General features: G+C 42.8%; 1 protein-coding gene across 1 annotated transcript in view; it reads left to right on the top strand.

The window, feature by feature from the left end:
* The window catches only part of mast1a (microtubule associated serine/threonine kinase 1a), a gene marked incomplete at both ends in the record, with an annotated part of 60,605 nt that overhangs the window by 18,824 nt on the left and 29,169 nt on the right, over nt 1-12,612 (top strand). The window contains 3 exons of the mRNA XM_079159450.1: nt 9,420-9,512; nt 11,067-11,138; nt 11,599-11,671. Of these exons, the coding sequence (XP_079015576.1) occupies nt 9,420-9,512; nt 11,067-11,138; nt 11,599-11,671 (238 nt within the window). The remainder of the gene's footprint in view (nt 1-9,419; nt 9,513-11,066; nt 11,139-11,598; nt 11,672-12,612) is intronic.

Here is a 12,612-nt window from a genome sequence, read left to right as displayed (position 1 = left end):
TAAGTCATCACAATGCTCTAAATCAAAGTTTACTACATGCAAACCACACGGTAACTAATCATCCATATACACGTCAAGCATTTAGCTGTCCTTGTTTAAAACCATTAGTGTCGTAGTTTAAACTCTAGTAGTATTACGCCAGACGTTATATTGAGTTAAGCATCCTCCCGCCATCTCCTTCCTTACTTCCCTCTAAGGCGGCCTTGCTTTGTTGTGAATCCATATTAATTATCCATTATCAGATTAAATCATTTTTAATGTCTATTAGACATGCTGCGAGACTCCCCCACTCATGCAAATGAGTGCTGCTCACCGAGGGAAGTGTTTCCTTCCGTACGAGGTGATGGCTGCGGATCATTTGCTGTGTATAAAGGTCACGGCGGGAACAAAGTGAAATGTCATGATCGTGGTGATTCAGAGCAGCTCTCAGGTCTCAGTTACAACAGCCGTGGCGCAGAGACTAATCCGGACAAACAGGAAACGCAAAACAGGGGAACTGATGGCGACACATGCAGAAGGATCCGGATAGGTCTTTGTGCTGCCACAACGTTCCTGACGCGTCACTCTGCCTGAGGATGCACTTTCACACCTTTAGAGGACATCTGACAACGCCTCCGAGTGCAGAGGAGTGATGTGATGTCTGGATGTGTCCTGTTGTCTACTATTTAAGTGCTGGTGTTTCAGACCAGTGCATCTCTGGATACCATGTTGTTGCAATTCAATTTGTTGCAATGTAACTTGTTTTAAGCTTAACGTTTGTGGGAGGAATGTCATTCAGACACATTCTATATCGTCATCATCATATCAGACCAAAACCAAGACCAAAAGCAGATGATGAAACTAAAATACGTCCCAGACTGTATTCTCACAGATAAGTGAAAAATACAATTGACAAATTAATCTCAAATCAATGTCCACTTGTCCGCTTTCAACTTCATGTCATGGTCTTCTTCGGTAAGTGGAATCATCATCATGTGTAAAGGGTCAGTACCCTGACACTGCTGTCTCGTTTTAAACATGACCTTTACGCTGTGATGACACCCGAGGCAGCGCCACTAACTGATGAAGTCTGTTGATAGTGAGAAGCTCAGAGAAATGTAATAATTGGATCTTGATTTAAGATACATTTTTCCTCACAAGAACGGGCAAGAACCAACTTCTGTTCATAGCAAAAACATATCACAGATGAGCCGGACCTTCAGTTAGCAGCTGTATCAACATAAACTACAGCGCCGGGGGTCACAACAGACTGGCGGTGGCCTCTAGTCTCCCTGGCAGCAGGGAGTCCGGCGAGGGGACCGTTCCCACCAGCCCGCTGTTTAGCTCATTTTCTGTAACCAGCGTAGCATGAAATCATGGTGGAATTAGCAGGATAGCTATAGCTACCTAGCCAGCCGCTAAATAAATCCAATTGAACAACTTAATGCTTCATCCACTCACTATTGTCACAGCGTAGGAAAGCTCATAGTTCCATATAGCATCCAATCAAAAGGAAGCGTCAAGGCAGCGAGTAACAGCCAATCACAGAGAAGTTGACCCTGCGTCAGGTTTTTTGAAGTGTGTCGCGATTTCATCAAAAAGCAGTTTGGAAACACGACAGACTTCAGTGACAACTTTGTTATTTATCAGTCAGCCACTCACTGAAGGTCGGCCAATATTTATTATCCACCCAATTGGTCGGTAATTTAGGCAGTCAGCTACTTAGTCTGCCAGCCAACATTTTATGCAGTCACACAACAAGCTCACTTATCCGCTCATTACATAATCAGTCACAACAAAACACACTGCCTTTATTTATTTATCCTATTGCAAACTGAGAATTGCACCTTATTCACTGCATGGTTTGTCAAAATCGCCGTTATTTCTCTAACATGCTGAAATGACCGGGTGACTCAGTGAATGCTTTTTCTCCTGTCACCTCCATTCTCTCTCTTTCTCTTTTCCACTTCATTCTTTTGCTACATTTTGTTTCTGTCTTGCACAACTGTGAGGCCATGGTTGTTGTCTTTACTCAGCTTAGCCTCTCTTTCATGGGGGATGACAGCAAAAAGCCTCTATTTATGTCTCTTTGTGCTACATTGCGTAGCAACAAGAGAGCCATGCGACTAACCCCGCAGCAACCCCAAACACCAAGACGGTCCCGTTGCATGTTCTCCTCGTCCTTTATCTGCTCTCCCGACCTCTTTTCTTCTTTTTTTCACATCACATGTCACTCAATCATCTATCTGAATGCCTCGTGTTTGATCAATCTGCCCATGTATCTTGATTTGGCCACCATCCTTAGTTTGGGAGCCCGCTAGATCCTGTTGGATTTCAAACTCTGGCAGTAAGAACATTGGATGTTGCGTAATAGGAGGCACTAACATGGAAACAGCCTGTCTAGAAAGCTTTTAAAAAAAAAGATGCATAGCGTTTCATCCCGTCCATTTCCATCCCATTTCCCACAGTTGTAAACATGCACTCACCTTTAAGTCTTGAGGGAGGGAGGGAGGGAGGGAGGGAGGGAGGGCTGTCACCTGACAGGAAGTGAGCCTGGATAGATCGATGCTGTAACCATCAGGAGCGTCTGGTGTCCTCTGTGCCCTGTGAGTCAGCACTTATCGAGCAGAAGATGACACTACTTTACTGACAGACAGAAAACAACACACAGAGTTAATAATCTGCTGGTAAAACATATTAAGCATGCACGAGCGCTCACTCACACCTGTCACCGACTCACATGTGCAGGCAAATGGGTAAACACTTGTGGTCCGACACACACAACGTACAGTAGACACACTGCGTCCATAACATCCCACAGCAGACAGTTAAACGTCCTCTAATGATGTGCTTCATTCTCAATCGTCTCATTCCTTTTCATTGATTTTGCATGAACGTGGAGCCGTTCTGTTTGAATGGCTGCCGTGTTGTTATCGGTGGCCGTCCGCTACAATGAATGTGCTAAGATTTAATATGAACCCGTCAGGGGCCTTTTTGTTTGTGGACAGAGCTTCACAGGAGGAGAGGAGCAGAGAGGACATAGAGAAGCCATTTAGGAAGTAATTACCAAAGAGCCAAAGAAGCATAAGAAAATTAGATACTGCTGCTCATAAATGAGAACACAGATAATGGAAGATTGAGTGTTTGTGATCGAGGTTTTCAATCAAAACACGATCATGAGTAAGCAAGGCATCGTATAAACACCAATCAGCTAAATCCCCACTGTGACTCTTTTCTTTTAAGCTCCCTTTAAATTATATTAAGGCATAAAGTTGGCACGAGTAAGGGCGTGGCCGCTTTGAGTGACAGGTGGGTGCCGTCTCAGGTCGCTAGCTGTCTGCTCTGCTGCATCACGCCTGCCCGCCTCAGCTCCACCGACCATCTACCTTTTTACCAATTTTTTTGCCAATTTTTTGCCAATTTCTACACAACCGCTCTTCAGAAACCTGCGAGCGATGTCACTGATACAGTCTACAGTGCAGCCTCACAGAGCTGCTGACATGGTGTCTTGTGATGCATTTTGCTTTTACTTGGTGTTTCCTGGTTGAAATGAGATGATTTGTTCTTTTATGATTTAGCGTTGTAATATTAGGGTATTGTTTGCATTACAATCTCGTTGTTTTTAGCCAGAAAGAAATAGTTTCTTTCTTTCTTTCTTTATCACAACATGGGTCTTATTTTTGTAGTTTTCAACCAGCATTGTTGTCCATTACAGTTATCAAGTTTACTGCAGAGATCTGCATGCACGGTGACTTTGCTTCAAAGATGTCTAACAGTGCTTCCATCACAGTTTACAAACCTTGAGTTGAGAGCACATAACATTTTACTACCAACATTACAGATGTGCTCCTTTCTGTTTCACCTCTGGTTTAGATAATCTTGCCAAACTGTCGGCATGTTTACAACTTTTCAGTTCGTCCTAGCGCTCGTGTTTCTCGCTCCATCTTTATTGTAGCTTTGTTGTTGTGTTCAGTAAACAGCAATTACCTCGGCGAGGACAATGCTGTTGTAACAAAAGACCTTTATTGTGATTAACCGGCCTACTTTGTATTACTGATTACAGGCACTTGTTCCATCCTAACTCATTACTTAGAAACTGAGTGTGCATCAGTGCCAGGCAAGCGTGGAATGTGTAGCTTTAATGACCTGTATCCAAGTCTTATGGTTTGCATTACTTTTATTGCTGTAATGAGTGTCGACAGTCGGGGGCAGTTTTGGGGTGTTTGAGGACCAACAATGTGCGTTTTGTGTGTGTGCGCGTGTGTGAGAGACTAATGGCCTGGTGCCAGCCGACGGCCTGCAGGCCAATAATTGCTCGTCAAAGCTTCTGCACGAGTCATTACCACAGATTTAACCGTTGACCCCCCCCCCACAGCAGGGTGACCGGGGCGTTGCAGCCAATGACAGCTTGGGTTTCATTACTGGGAGGTGGGAGACACACACTGGGGTTGTTGGCTGTCACATCTGTGTGTTTGTGGTTTCTCTGTTGTTTTCCTTTGACATTGTCTTTTTATGTTATCCTCTAAACACCGGTGTGTGACCATGCAACCCTGTCTGCTACAAAATACTTTTCATGTACGATCTACTGCCTGGATCATAGAGAAGAGACTTGGGTTCCCGTCCTTCTTCTCATGTGTTGTTACGTTTAAGCTACTACAACATGCGGTTAAAGCAGTATGAATAGATTTTTTTTTTTGGCTAGCAGAACAAACTGTAAACTAGACATTGACATATTATATAACATGGTTTTATTATTTTTTGTTCAGTTGTCATTGCTTATGCATCAATAAACATTTGCTTATTTACACATCCATCAGATTTATCGCATCTTTCGCATTCATTTAGAGTCCTGTTTCCAGTCACCTGATAAAGTCCAATATTCTCTGTTTGCTCTGTTTTTGGTCTCCACCAACTCCTGAGGGAAATATTAGGCTCCCTAGCTGCTAAAGCTGCTAAATGCTCTTCTATCTTCACCAGCTCGTCTCTAGCTGTGTCCGTCTGCTGTTAGTGCTGGTAGTGTACGGTGGGTTTATCTGAGTTGATGAGGTTTTGAGTAAAAAAAAACGAAAAATCAACTGGAAGAATCTAAATCTCTGCCTAAAGCGTTACGGTATACGTACACAGCTGTGAGGAAAGATTGTGATTTTTAAACAATCACAGCCTCTCAGCTTGTGCTTCAAGTCAGCAAAGACTTGTTGAATGTTTATGTTCACAAGCTTTCCTTTGATTTGCCAAAACATAACCATAAACAGAATAATGCTGTGGTTGCCAGGAGCAGATTTTGTTGGATGAAAGACGTTGACACTGAACATTTTGGACACACATTGATTAGGGTACATTTGCCAACTGTGTTGGCAGTGAACAGTTAGTGGATGTAACATTAACGTTTCTCATTATGTTGATGAACAAACTAGAATCTAGCCAGAACGGTTTGCTTGTTTGTTTCTCACCGTCCTCGTTCCTCTTGTCCTCTCTCTTCTCGCTGTTTGTCATGGAGGTGTTTCTTGAGACCAGCTAAATGCAAAAACAAACAAAAAAGGAAAAAATAACAAAAAAAGATTTCATTTGCACCTGTTGACAGACTCCAACACACGGCTGACACTATCGCACTTCGTTTCTCTCACATATTAAAAAAGTTGTTTCACTTTATCATCAGCTCTGGTGTCCGTCAACAGAGGCCCACACAATAGCAGCATGCACCATTGACCCCAATGAATCATACTCTCTCTGACTGACAGCACCACACGCCTCGCCACTGCTCCTGTGTCACACTCACAGATTGAGCCTGCATGATGGATTACACAATGGATTATGATGGATTATAAAACTGGCATTCACGTTCAGACACACAAACAGTCGTTGGCTCGGCCGCATCAACAGACACTGACTCACGGCGTTGTGGTTGACTGCAGGGTGAGATCATGTTTCGTGGAATCACTGGCCTCAGATCAGAGCTGATTCAGTCCGATGCTCAGCTTCATCACGTCATTTGTTAAAAAAAAAAAAAAAGGGAAACCGTCGGAGATGTCACTGTTTGCTTCTTCTGAGTGTGACTCTGAATGGGTTGCCACGGTAACTCACATTCCCCCTCACATCCTCGTCCCTCTTCATCTTCCTTCTCCTTCTTCTCGGGTCAATTCATTATGGATGGGCAATAATTTGATCTTGATTAACCTAATTGGATCTGAATGGGTTTGAATATTTGAAAGGAATTGCTTGTTTTCAGCAAAGCTTCGGCTTTCTGTTCAACATTCATTTATGCACAAGTGGGTGACTGAATGAATCCAAACATCACCAGCTGGCTGACAGCAGAGGAGGGCGGTGGATGATGTAGTGCAGGCTTGTTTGGCTGTAAACCGACAAGGTGTTTGTGTTTGACCGCGAAAACTAGAGACAGCTTCAGATTTATGATTCAAAGACAGCAATGTGCAGCATACTAACTGTCTCTATCTTTCTCTTCCACACACACACACACACACACACACACACACACACACACACACACACACACACACACACACACACACACACTTTCTTAACCAGATTGAGGCAGGATGAGCCCAGGCTGCATGACTATTACCGTGACAGAGCGATTTAAAGTCCCATTTACACACACACACACACACACCTACACACACACACATTCCCAACTCTTATCTTCTTTGCTTCTCCAGTCCAGTGAATCTGCAGCATGTTAGTCATAATTCCTTCCAGCCACCTATAGCTCCCGTCCTGTAACCTTCAGTCACTGCCAGCGCTGTGATGGCTAATTATGTGGCCGGGATTTCAGGGCAAGGATTAATGGGAACTTCTCTTTAAAATGTTGCTCTGCCTTTCTGATGATTTCACTTTTTATTCTAAGAGTTATGCGGACAAAGTATTGCCAGTTACTAAGATACTAGTTCTTTACATGTATTATGTTGTTATATTGTGACATAGCTGCATATGTATGTATGTATATTTATGTTTGTATGCATATATACATATATGTATGTTTGTATGTATGTATGTATGTATATATGTATGAATATGTGTGTATATATCTATATATGTATGTATATATTTGTATATATATGTGTATATATATATGTGTATATACTGTATATGTGTGTACATATACATACTTGTATGTACATGTATGTGTATATACATATATGTACATATATATGTATATATATGTACATGTATACGTAAATGTATGAACGCATATATGTATATACATGTATGTACATATACATGTATGTACATATATATGTATGTACATATATATGTATGTACATATACATATATATGTAAATATTTAAATAATTTGTCTGGTAAAAGTGCCCAAAGTCGCTCTTTTAACTTTTGTAAATGACCAACATAAAAAGCAGGTTATAAGAATATAAACTTGAATACAACATGTAACAGTTGGCTTTGGTTTCTACGACCCCGCCTACCTGCTGCTTCTGTCGTATGTTCTCCTCTCTGTCGCAGGAATACAAGTAGCAGAACTCTAACGTGACCTTTGCTGGTGATGAATATGTGGCTGGCTACTGGAGTATAGAGTAAAGAGCAGCACTCTTATTTAACCTTTTTCTTTTTTACAGTACAAAATGCTTTGGGCAAGATGCCCTTTTACAGCATTCATTTAAGATAACAGTGTTATAAAACACAGTCGCTGCAAGAGACTTCTGGCTTTGTGGGAAGATTAGATTGCTTTGCCCGAGTGGGTTTTCATTCTGTTATTGTCTTTTAATAGTTTAGTCGACTCTATTACCCTAAAAAGGGGAGTTAGAGCGGAATAACGAGTTTCAATTATTCATTATTCGGAGAGTTAATTTCCAGGAAGGATAAAAGCAGAAAGAGAACAAAGCGGGGAAAATTAAAAGACATGAAGGAGAAATGGATGAGTGAGGAGTTGAGAGCAGGAAAAAGCCACAGAAACTAGGCAGGTAGGATTAAATCCCTTTTGCTGTAATGTGCGCTTTGAAACATTATAGACACTCGACCTAAAAGCGAATCACCGGTGGAGTCGAGCTGCTGTAGAGGTGATGAATCATGAATCAAAAGCTAAGAATATGTGCTGGAGTGAAGCTCGACTAGCGTATGCTCAAGTGATTCAGCTTTTGATTGAGGACGCGCAGCGATGAAAATGTGGCTGCAGGTTAAGGAGCGAGCGAAACGAGGGGTAATTGCGGAAACGAAGCAAATAAAAAGTATGACACAGGAAGAAAATCAGAGGGATACACTGTCTCTTTACTTTTTTTTGTCTCGACCTTTAGTTCCTCCCACACCCTTCCCCCCTTCTCCTCTCCCCGAGAGCTGTAGTGGAGGATGGTGTTCAGCCACTTCCAGCCCTCCATCCAAAAGCTAATGCATTTCCCTTAAATATTTCAATATGCTCCTCCTCTGTTCTGCGAGGTAGAACACAAGCACTCCCTCAGCTGGCGCCCGCAGAGACGCGCTGCCACCGATAAAATCCTGCCATGGGGTTTTGATGTAGAAACGACTGCTGGATCAAAAAGAAGGAGAGGCGAGGGGAGGGTGTGGGAGGATATAGATTATTGATCGAGGGACGATACATCAAATAACCAACGTGCTTTTGTGCGTCTGTGGTCTACAGCACTTCCTGCACAGAGGTAGAGCAGCGTGCTGGCTGATGCAACGCGGAGCAAGTTGGTGTTGCTCGTCGTCAGTTGTGGTCCTGCTCTGCGAAATCTGCTCTGACAGGCACTCCGGTGAATCACACAGACGAGCACGAAAAGGCCTGTGAGCAAAGAACACCAATCCGCACACGAAAAAAGCAGCACCTGAAACATCCCGCTTTACGAGCTGTTGTGTGAGACATTAAACCGCGTGCATCTCGCCTCTGTGAAATCGCTCCACGACACATCCAGCGGTGGCAGCAGGAGCAGGAGTGGTGGTTGAAGCCTTTATGGTTCAATGATTTCAGGCCTCCATTATGGTCCGTACCTGCCCTCCCTGGTCCTTTTCTTCCTCTCCGTCTGTCTCTCCATCCCTCCGTCGCTTCATCACTACTACTATTACATTTCATGGCAGATGCCGTCATTCCGGCTGGACCGAGAGGAAATAAAAGAAAAATGCTTGTTGCTTTGTTGCTCTCCCCTGCGGGTGGGCGGACATCAATAAAGTCCTGTATTATGGCCTGCCACGTACACACACACACACACACACACACACACACACACACACACACACACACAGGAGACATACTGTACTCGAGATATAAAAGCATACACACATACTTTACTGTAGCTATACATTTACACAAGGTGACAAGTAAGCACACAGCCTCAAAGCCAAACAGCCTCAGTGTCTTTATTAACCTGGGGGTCACTCAGTGGTGTGTGTGTGTGTGTGTGTGTCAGCTATCATCTGACAGGAGAATTTAATGAAGACAAGTATTGACGTGCTCTTTGTTCTTGTTTATGTTCAAGTTGCAGAACCAGTAACAGGAAAAGCCTCATCCTGACCAGCACATCACCCACCCTGCCACGGCCGCACTCTCCACTGCCTGGACACATAGGTCAGTGTGTAAAGGTTATAGACATGATACACTGTAGGATTAAACAGTATATTAGGCCCATTATATTCTGGGTTTTTTTAACGAGATATTTATTGACTTAGGTTAAAAAAGGAATTGATATTAAATTCATTAAAAAAAATGCATAAAGGTTACATAGAAAGCAGTTTAACCCTAACCCTGTGCGGCATGCTGTAATACATGTTTTCTTCACTTTCTATTGGAGGATTTTTGACTTTCAGAATTGTACTTGTCTAAAGAGTACATAATTAACTAAGGATTGCAGTTGTCAGTGTAGGTTTAAACAACTCTTCTTTACGTAAAATCTTGATATTCTTGGTTGAATCTGTATCTTTAAAAAAAAGAAGAAAAAAAAGTAAAGAAAACGATTATAAGGTCAACTTGAAATCTCCTCCAATTATTTAAATTCTAACTTTGCTGCAGTGATGTAGAAGTGTACCCCAGGTTGTGACATCACTGCAACAAGGTGAGAATTTAAGCTACTAAACCGCAGTTCTTCTCACAGTGGGTGCCATGACACGCAAGTGCACAGTGCAGAGCGGCGGCTATGAGCTAACCAGGGTGCACTATAGAGAGACTCACATGCACTAATATGCAAGCGCACGACCAGCTTGCAACTAGCTTTCACTGCGCATGTAAACAATGCGCAGAGAAACTGAAGTTACAACACACTGCGAGGAAGAGTGACTTCATTCTCTGCTCAGGTAGACATTACTCCACTACGTCTTTACATAGCAAATAGATGTTTGCTGCAAACTGAAAGAAAAAAAACAAGCAGCAAACGGCGGAGTCTCAGCTCACAGTTGCCAGTTGTCATAGTAACGCAGTACGCTTTGTGGCATGTGAGTGTTCAAGGTGCACAGCAATGACAAGTACAGACACTCGCAGCAAGCAATGGACAGGTCTCTCGTTGTAAACAGAGCTCTGACAAATGCAGTCTGAGACAAAAAAATCACCACGGAGAGGTGCCGTGTTTTTTAAAAATGTTTTGGCACCACTGCAGGAGAGGTCAGCAAGAAGCTGAAAGATGTTCAGCTGCAGTTAAGTTGCTCTTTAAAGGGACAGTTCACCCCAAAATCAAAACTACATTTCTTTGCTGCTCACAACAATGTGTATTATCTTAAGTAACCGGGTCATGATTTCTGGAAAGAGACATTGCTGTAGAGTTTTTTATTATTTATTTCTTTGGCGTTTGCCAGATACCATATAGTCCCATTATGCTGGAGAGGCGGCAGACATCTCTACGGCTGATATCTCCAAAACTAGGCAACTCACACCAAAACAATCTAGATTGATAAATAGCACTACAGGTAAGAGGATAAATATGAATTTTTGATTTTGGGGTGAACTGTCAATTTAGCTTAACGTGTAAGTTATCAATAGAGTAATTTAATTGTGTAGGACAAATACACCATTACTGTACTAGTTGTCAGAGTCTCTGGTAGAGACTCAGTGTACAAAGCCACCCTTAAATTCCTGCCCGATAACCCACTGTGTATGTTTTCTGCTCTGCTCTGTCCATATGTATTTCAACAGGAAGCAGTCCGTTGGACAGCCCGCGCAACTTCTCACCAAGCGGACCTGCCCACTTTTCCTTCGCCTCCTCTCGCAGGTTGGCATCCCTCCTTTATTCACACAATAAGTCACACATGAAACGGTACAAGAGCAGCGCGAAGTAGCTGAGTGAAATTGGTATATAGGATTATTTTTACCCTCACGCGCACACACAGAAAAAACTCTTCAGTGAACACACTCTCACACACACACACACACACACACACGAACGTGTCCGTGTGACAGAGGGCTGACAGCAGACCCAGATGAATGAGGCGAGGTGCCAGAATTTTTTGCCCAAATGTGTGTCCCTCATCACTCACTCAGAGGAAGTGTCAGATGTGGCTGGAGGAGGCCGGAGGCGAGAGAGGAATAAAAGGGAACAAAAGTGTAATTGGATAGAAAGGAAGTGAAGGTGGTGGGATTGCTTTAGTATAACTGTGTTGTTTGGCGGGACTAAAATAGAAACCGATATTGGAGTTCATCCCTTTCACACTTTTATATGTTTTTCTCCTCAGGGCTGATGGTCGGAGATGGTCCTTGGCTTCTCTGCCTTCCTCCGGATATGGCACCAATACGCCCAGTTCAACGGTAAGAAAGCTACACACGCTCCTATGCAATCATTTCATGTTTCATTCATTTAGCAGCATTTTGGCACATCTTGTCTTCTTGAGGACAAAAGACAGTAATCATTAGTAGAGCAGGTTGTTGGCTTGATTCCTGTCGAAATGTCCTTGAGCAAGACACTGAAACCCAAATTGTTCCCAGAGTTCGTGAATGTAGAAGAAAGTGAGTCCCTTTGTACAAAAGCATCTGCCAAATCGATGTAACATTTTAAGAGCCTGCGTGAGTTTTCTTGACGTTCTCTCTTTAGGAGGTCACCAACATAACTCTCTACAGCACAGACGTGGCAGCAGCTGTCTGTCCTTCATCTGTTGTGCATTATTACCACAGCAGACACTGCACCTTATGCTTTCTCACATGACGGATGGAGCTGACTAAGTGTGTCCTTGTAACACTAAACTTGTGGTTATCAAACAGGACACTAGAGTGTACACGCTTAGAAAGTAGGGTTCCAAACGGGTTCTTCATGAAGAGTTGAGGTTCTACCCGGAACCATTTGCTTCGGAAGAACCCTTTTTTCGAAGAAAGGGTTTTTCAAGGGTTCTTTTAAAGCAGTGATTCTCAACTGGTGGGCCCGTTTTCAGTGGGTCTATAAAAAAAAGTGCTTTTATTTTTAAGGGGATTTTTTATGCAGCGGAGAGTCGTCTATTCACACTCCTGAACAATATTTGCCGTTAATGCCTTGTAATGCTAATATCAGCAGGGGATGAACTGAAAACTATACCTCTGTCAAATGACACTATAAGTAGACGAATTGAAGACATGTCGGATGACATCAAACAACAGACCACAGCTCGAATTTAGGCAAATGGTCATTTTGCATTACAAATGGACGAATCTACAGACATAACAAACAAAGAAGTTTTACTCGTTTACGTGAAACGTGTGTGGGACGGGGACTTACAGGA

The sequence above is a fragment of the Pholis gunnellus genome (genome assembly GCF_910591455.1).
Source record: "Pholis gunnellus genome assembly, chromosome: 5".
In the NCBI taxonomy this organism is placed as follows: Eukaryota; Metazoa; Chordata; class Actinopteri; order Perciformes; family Pholidae; genus Pholis; species Pholis gunnellus.
Note: the sequence above shows the minus strand (reverse complement) of the source record. Positions and strands in the feature narration are given on the sequence as shown.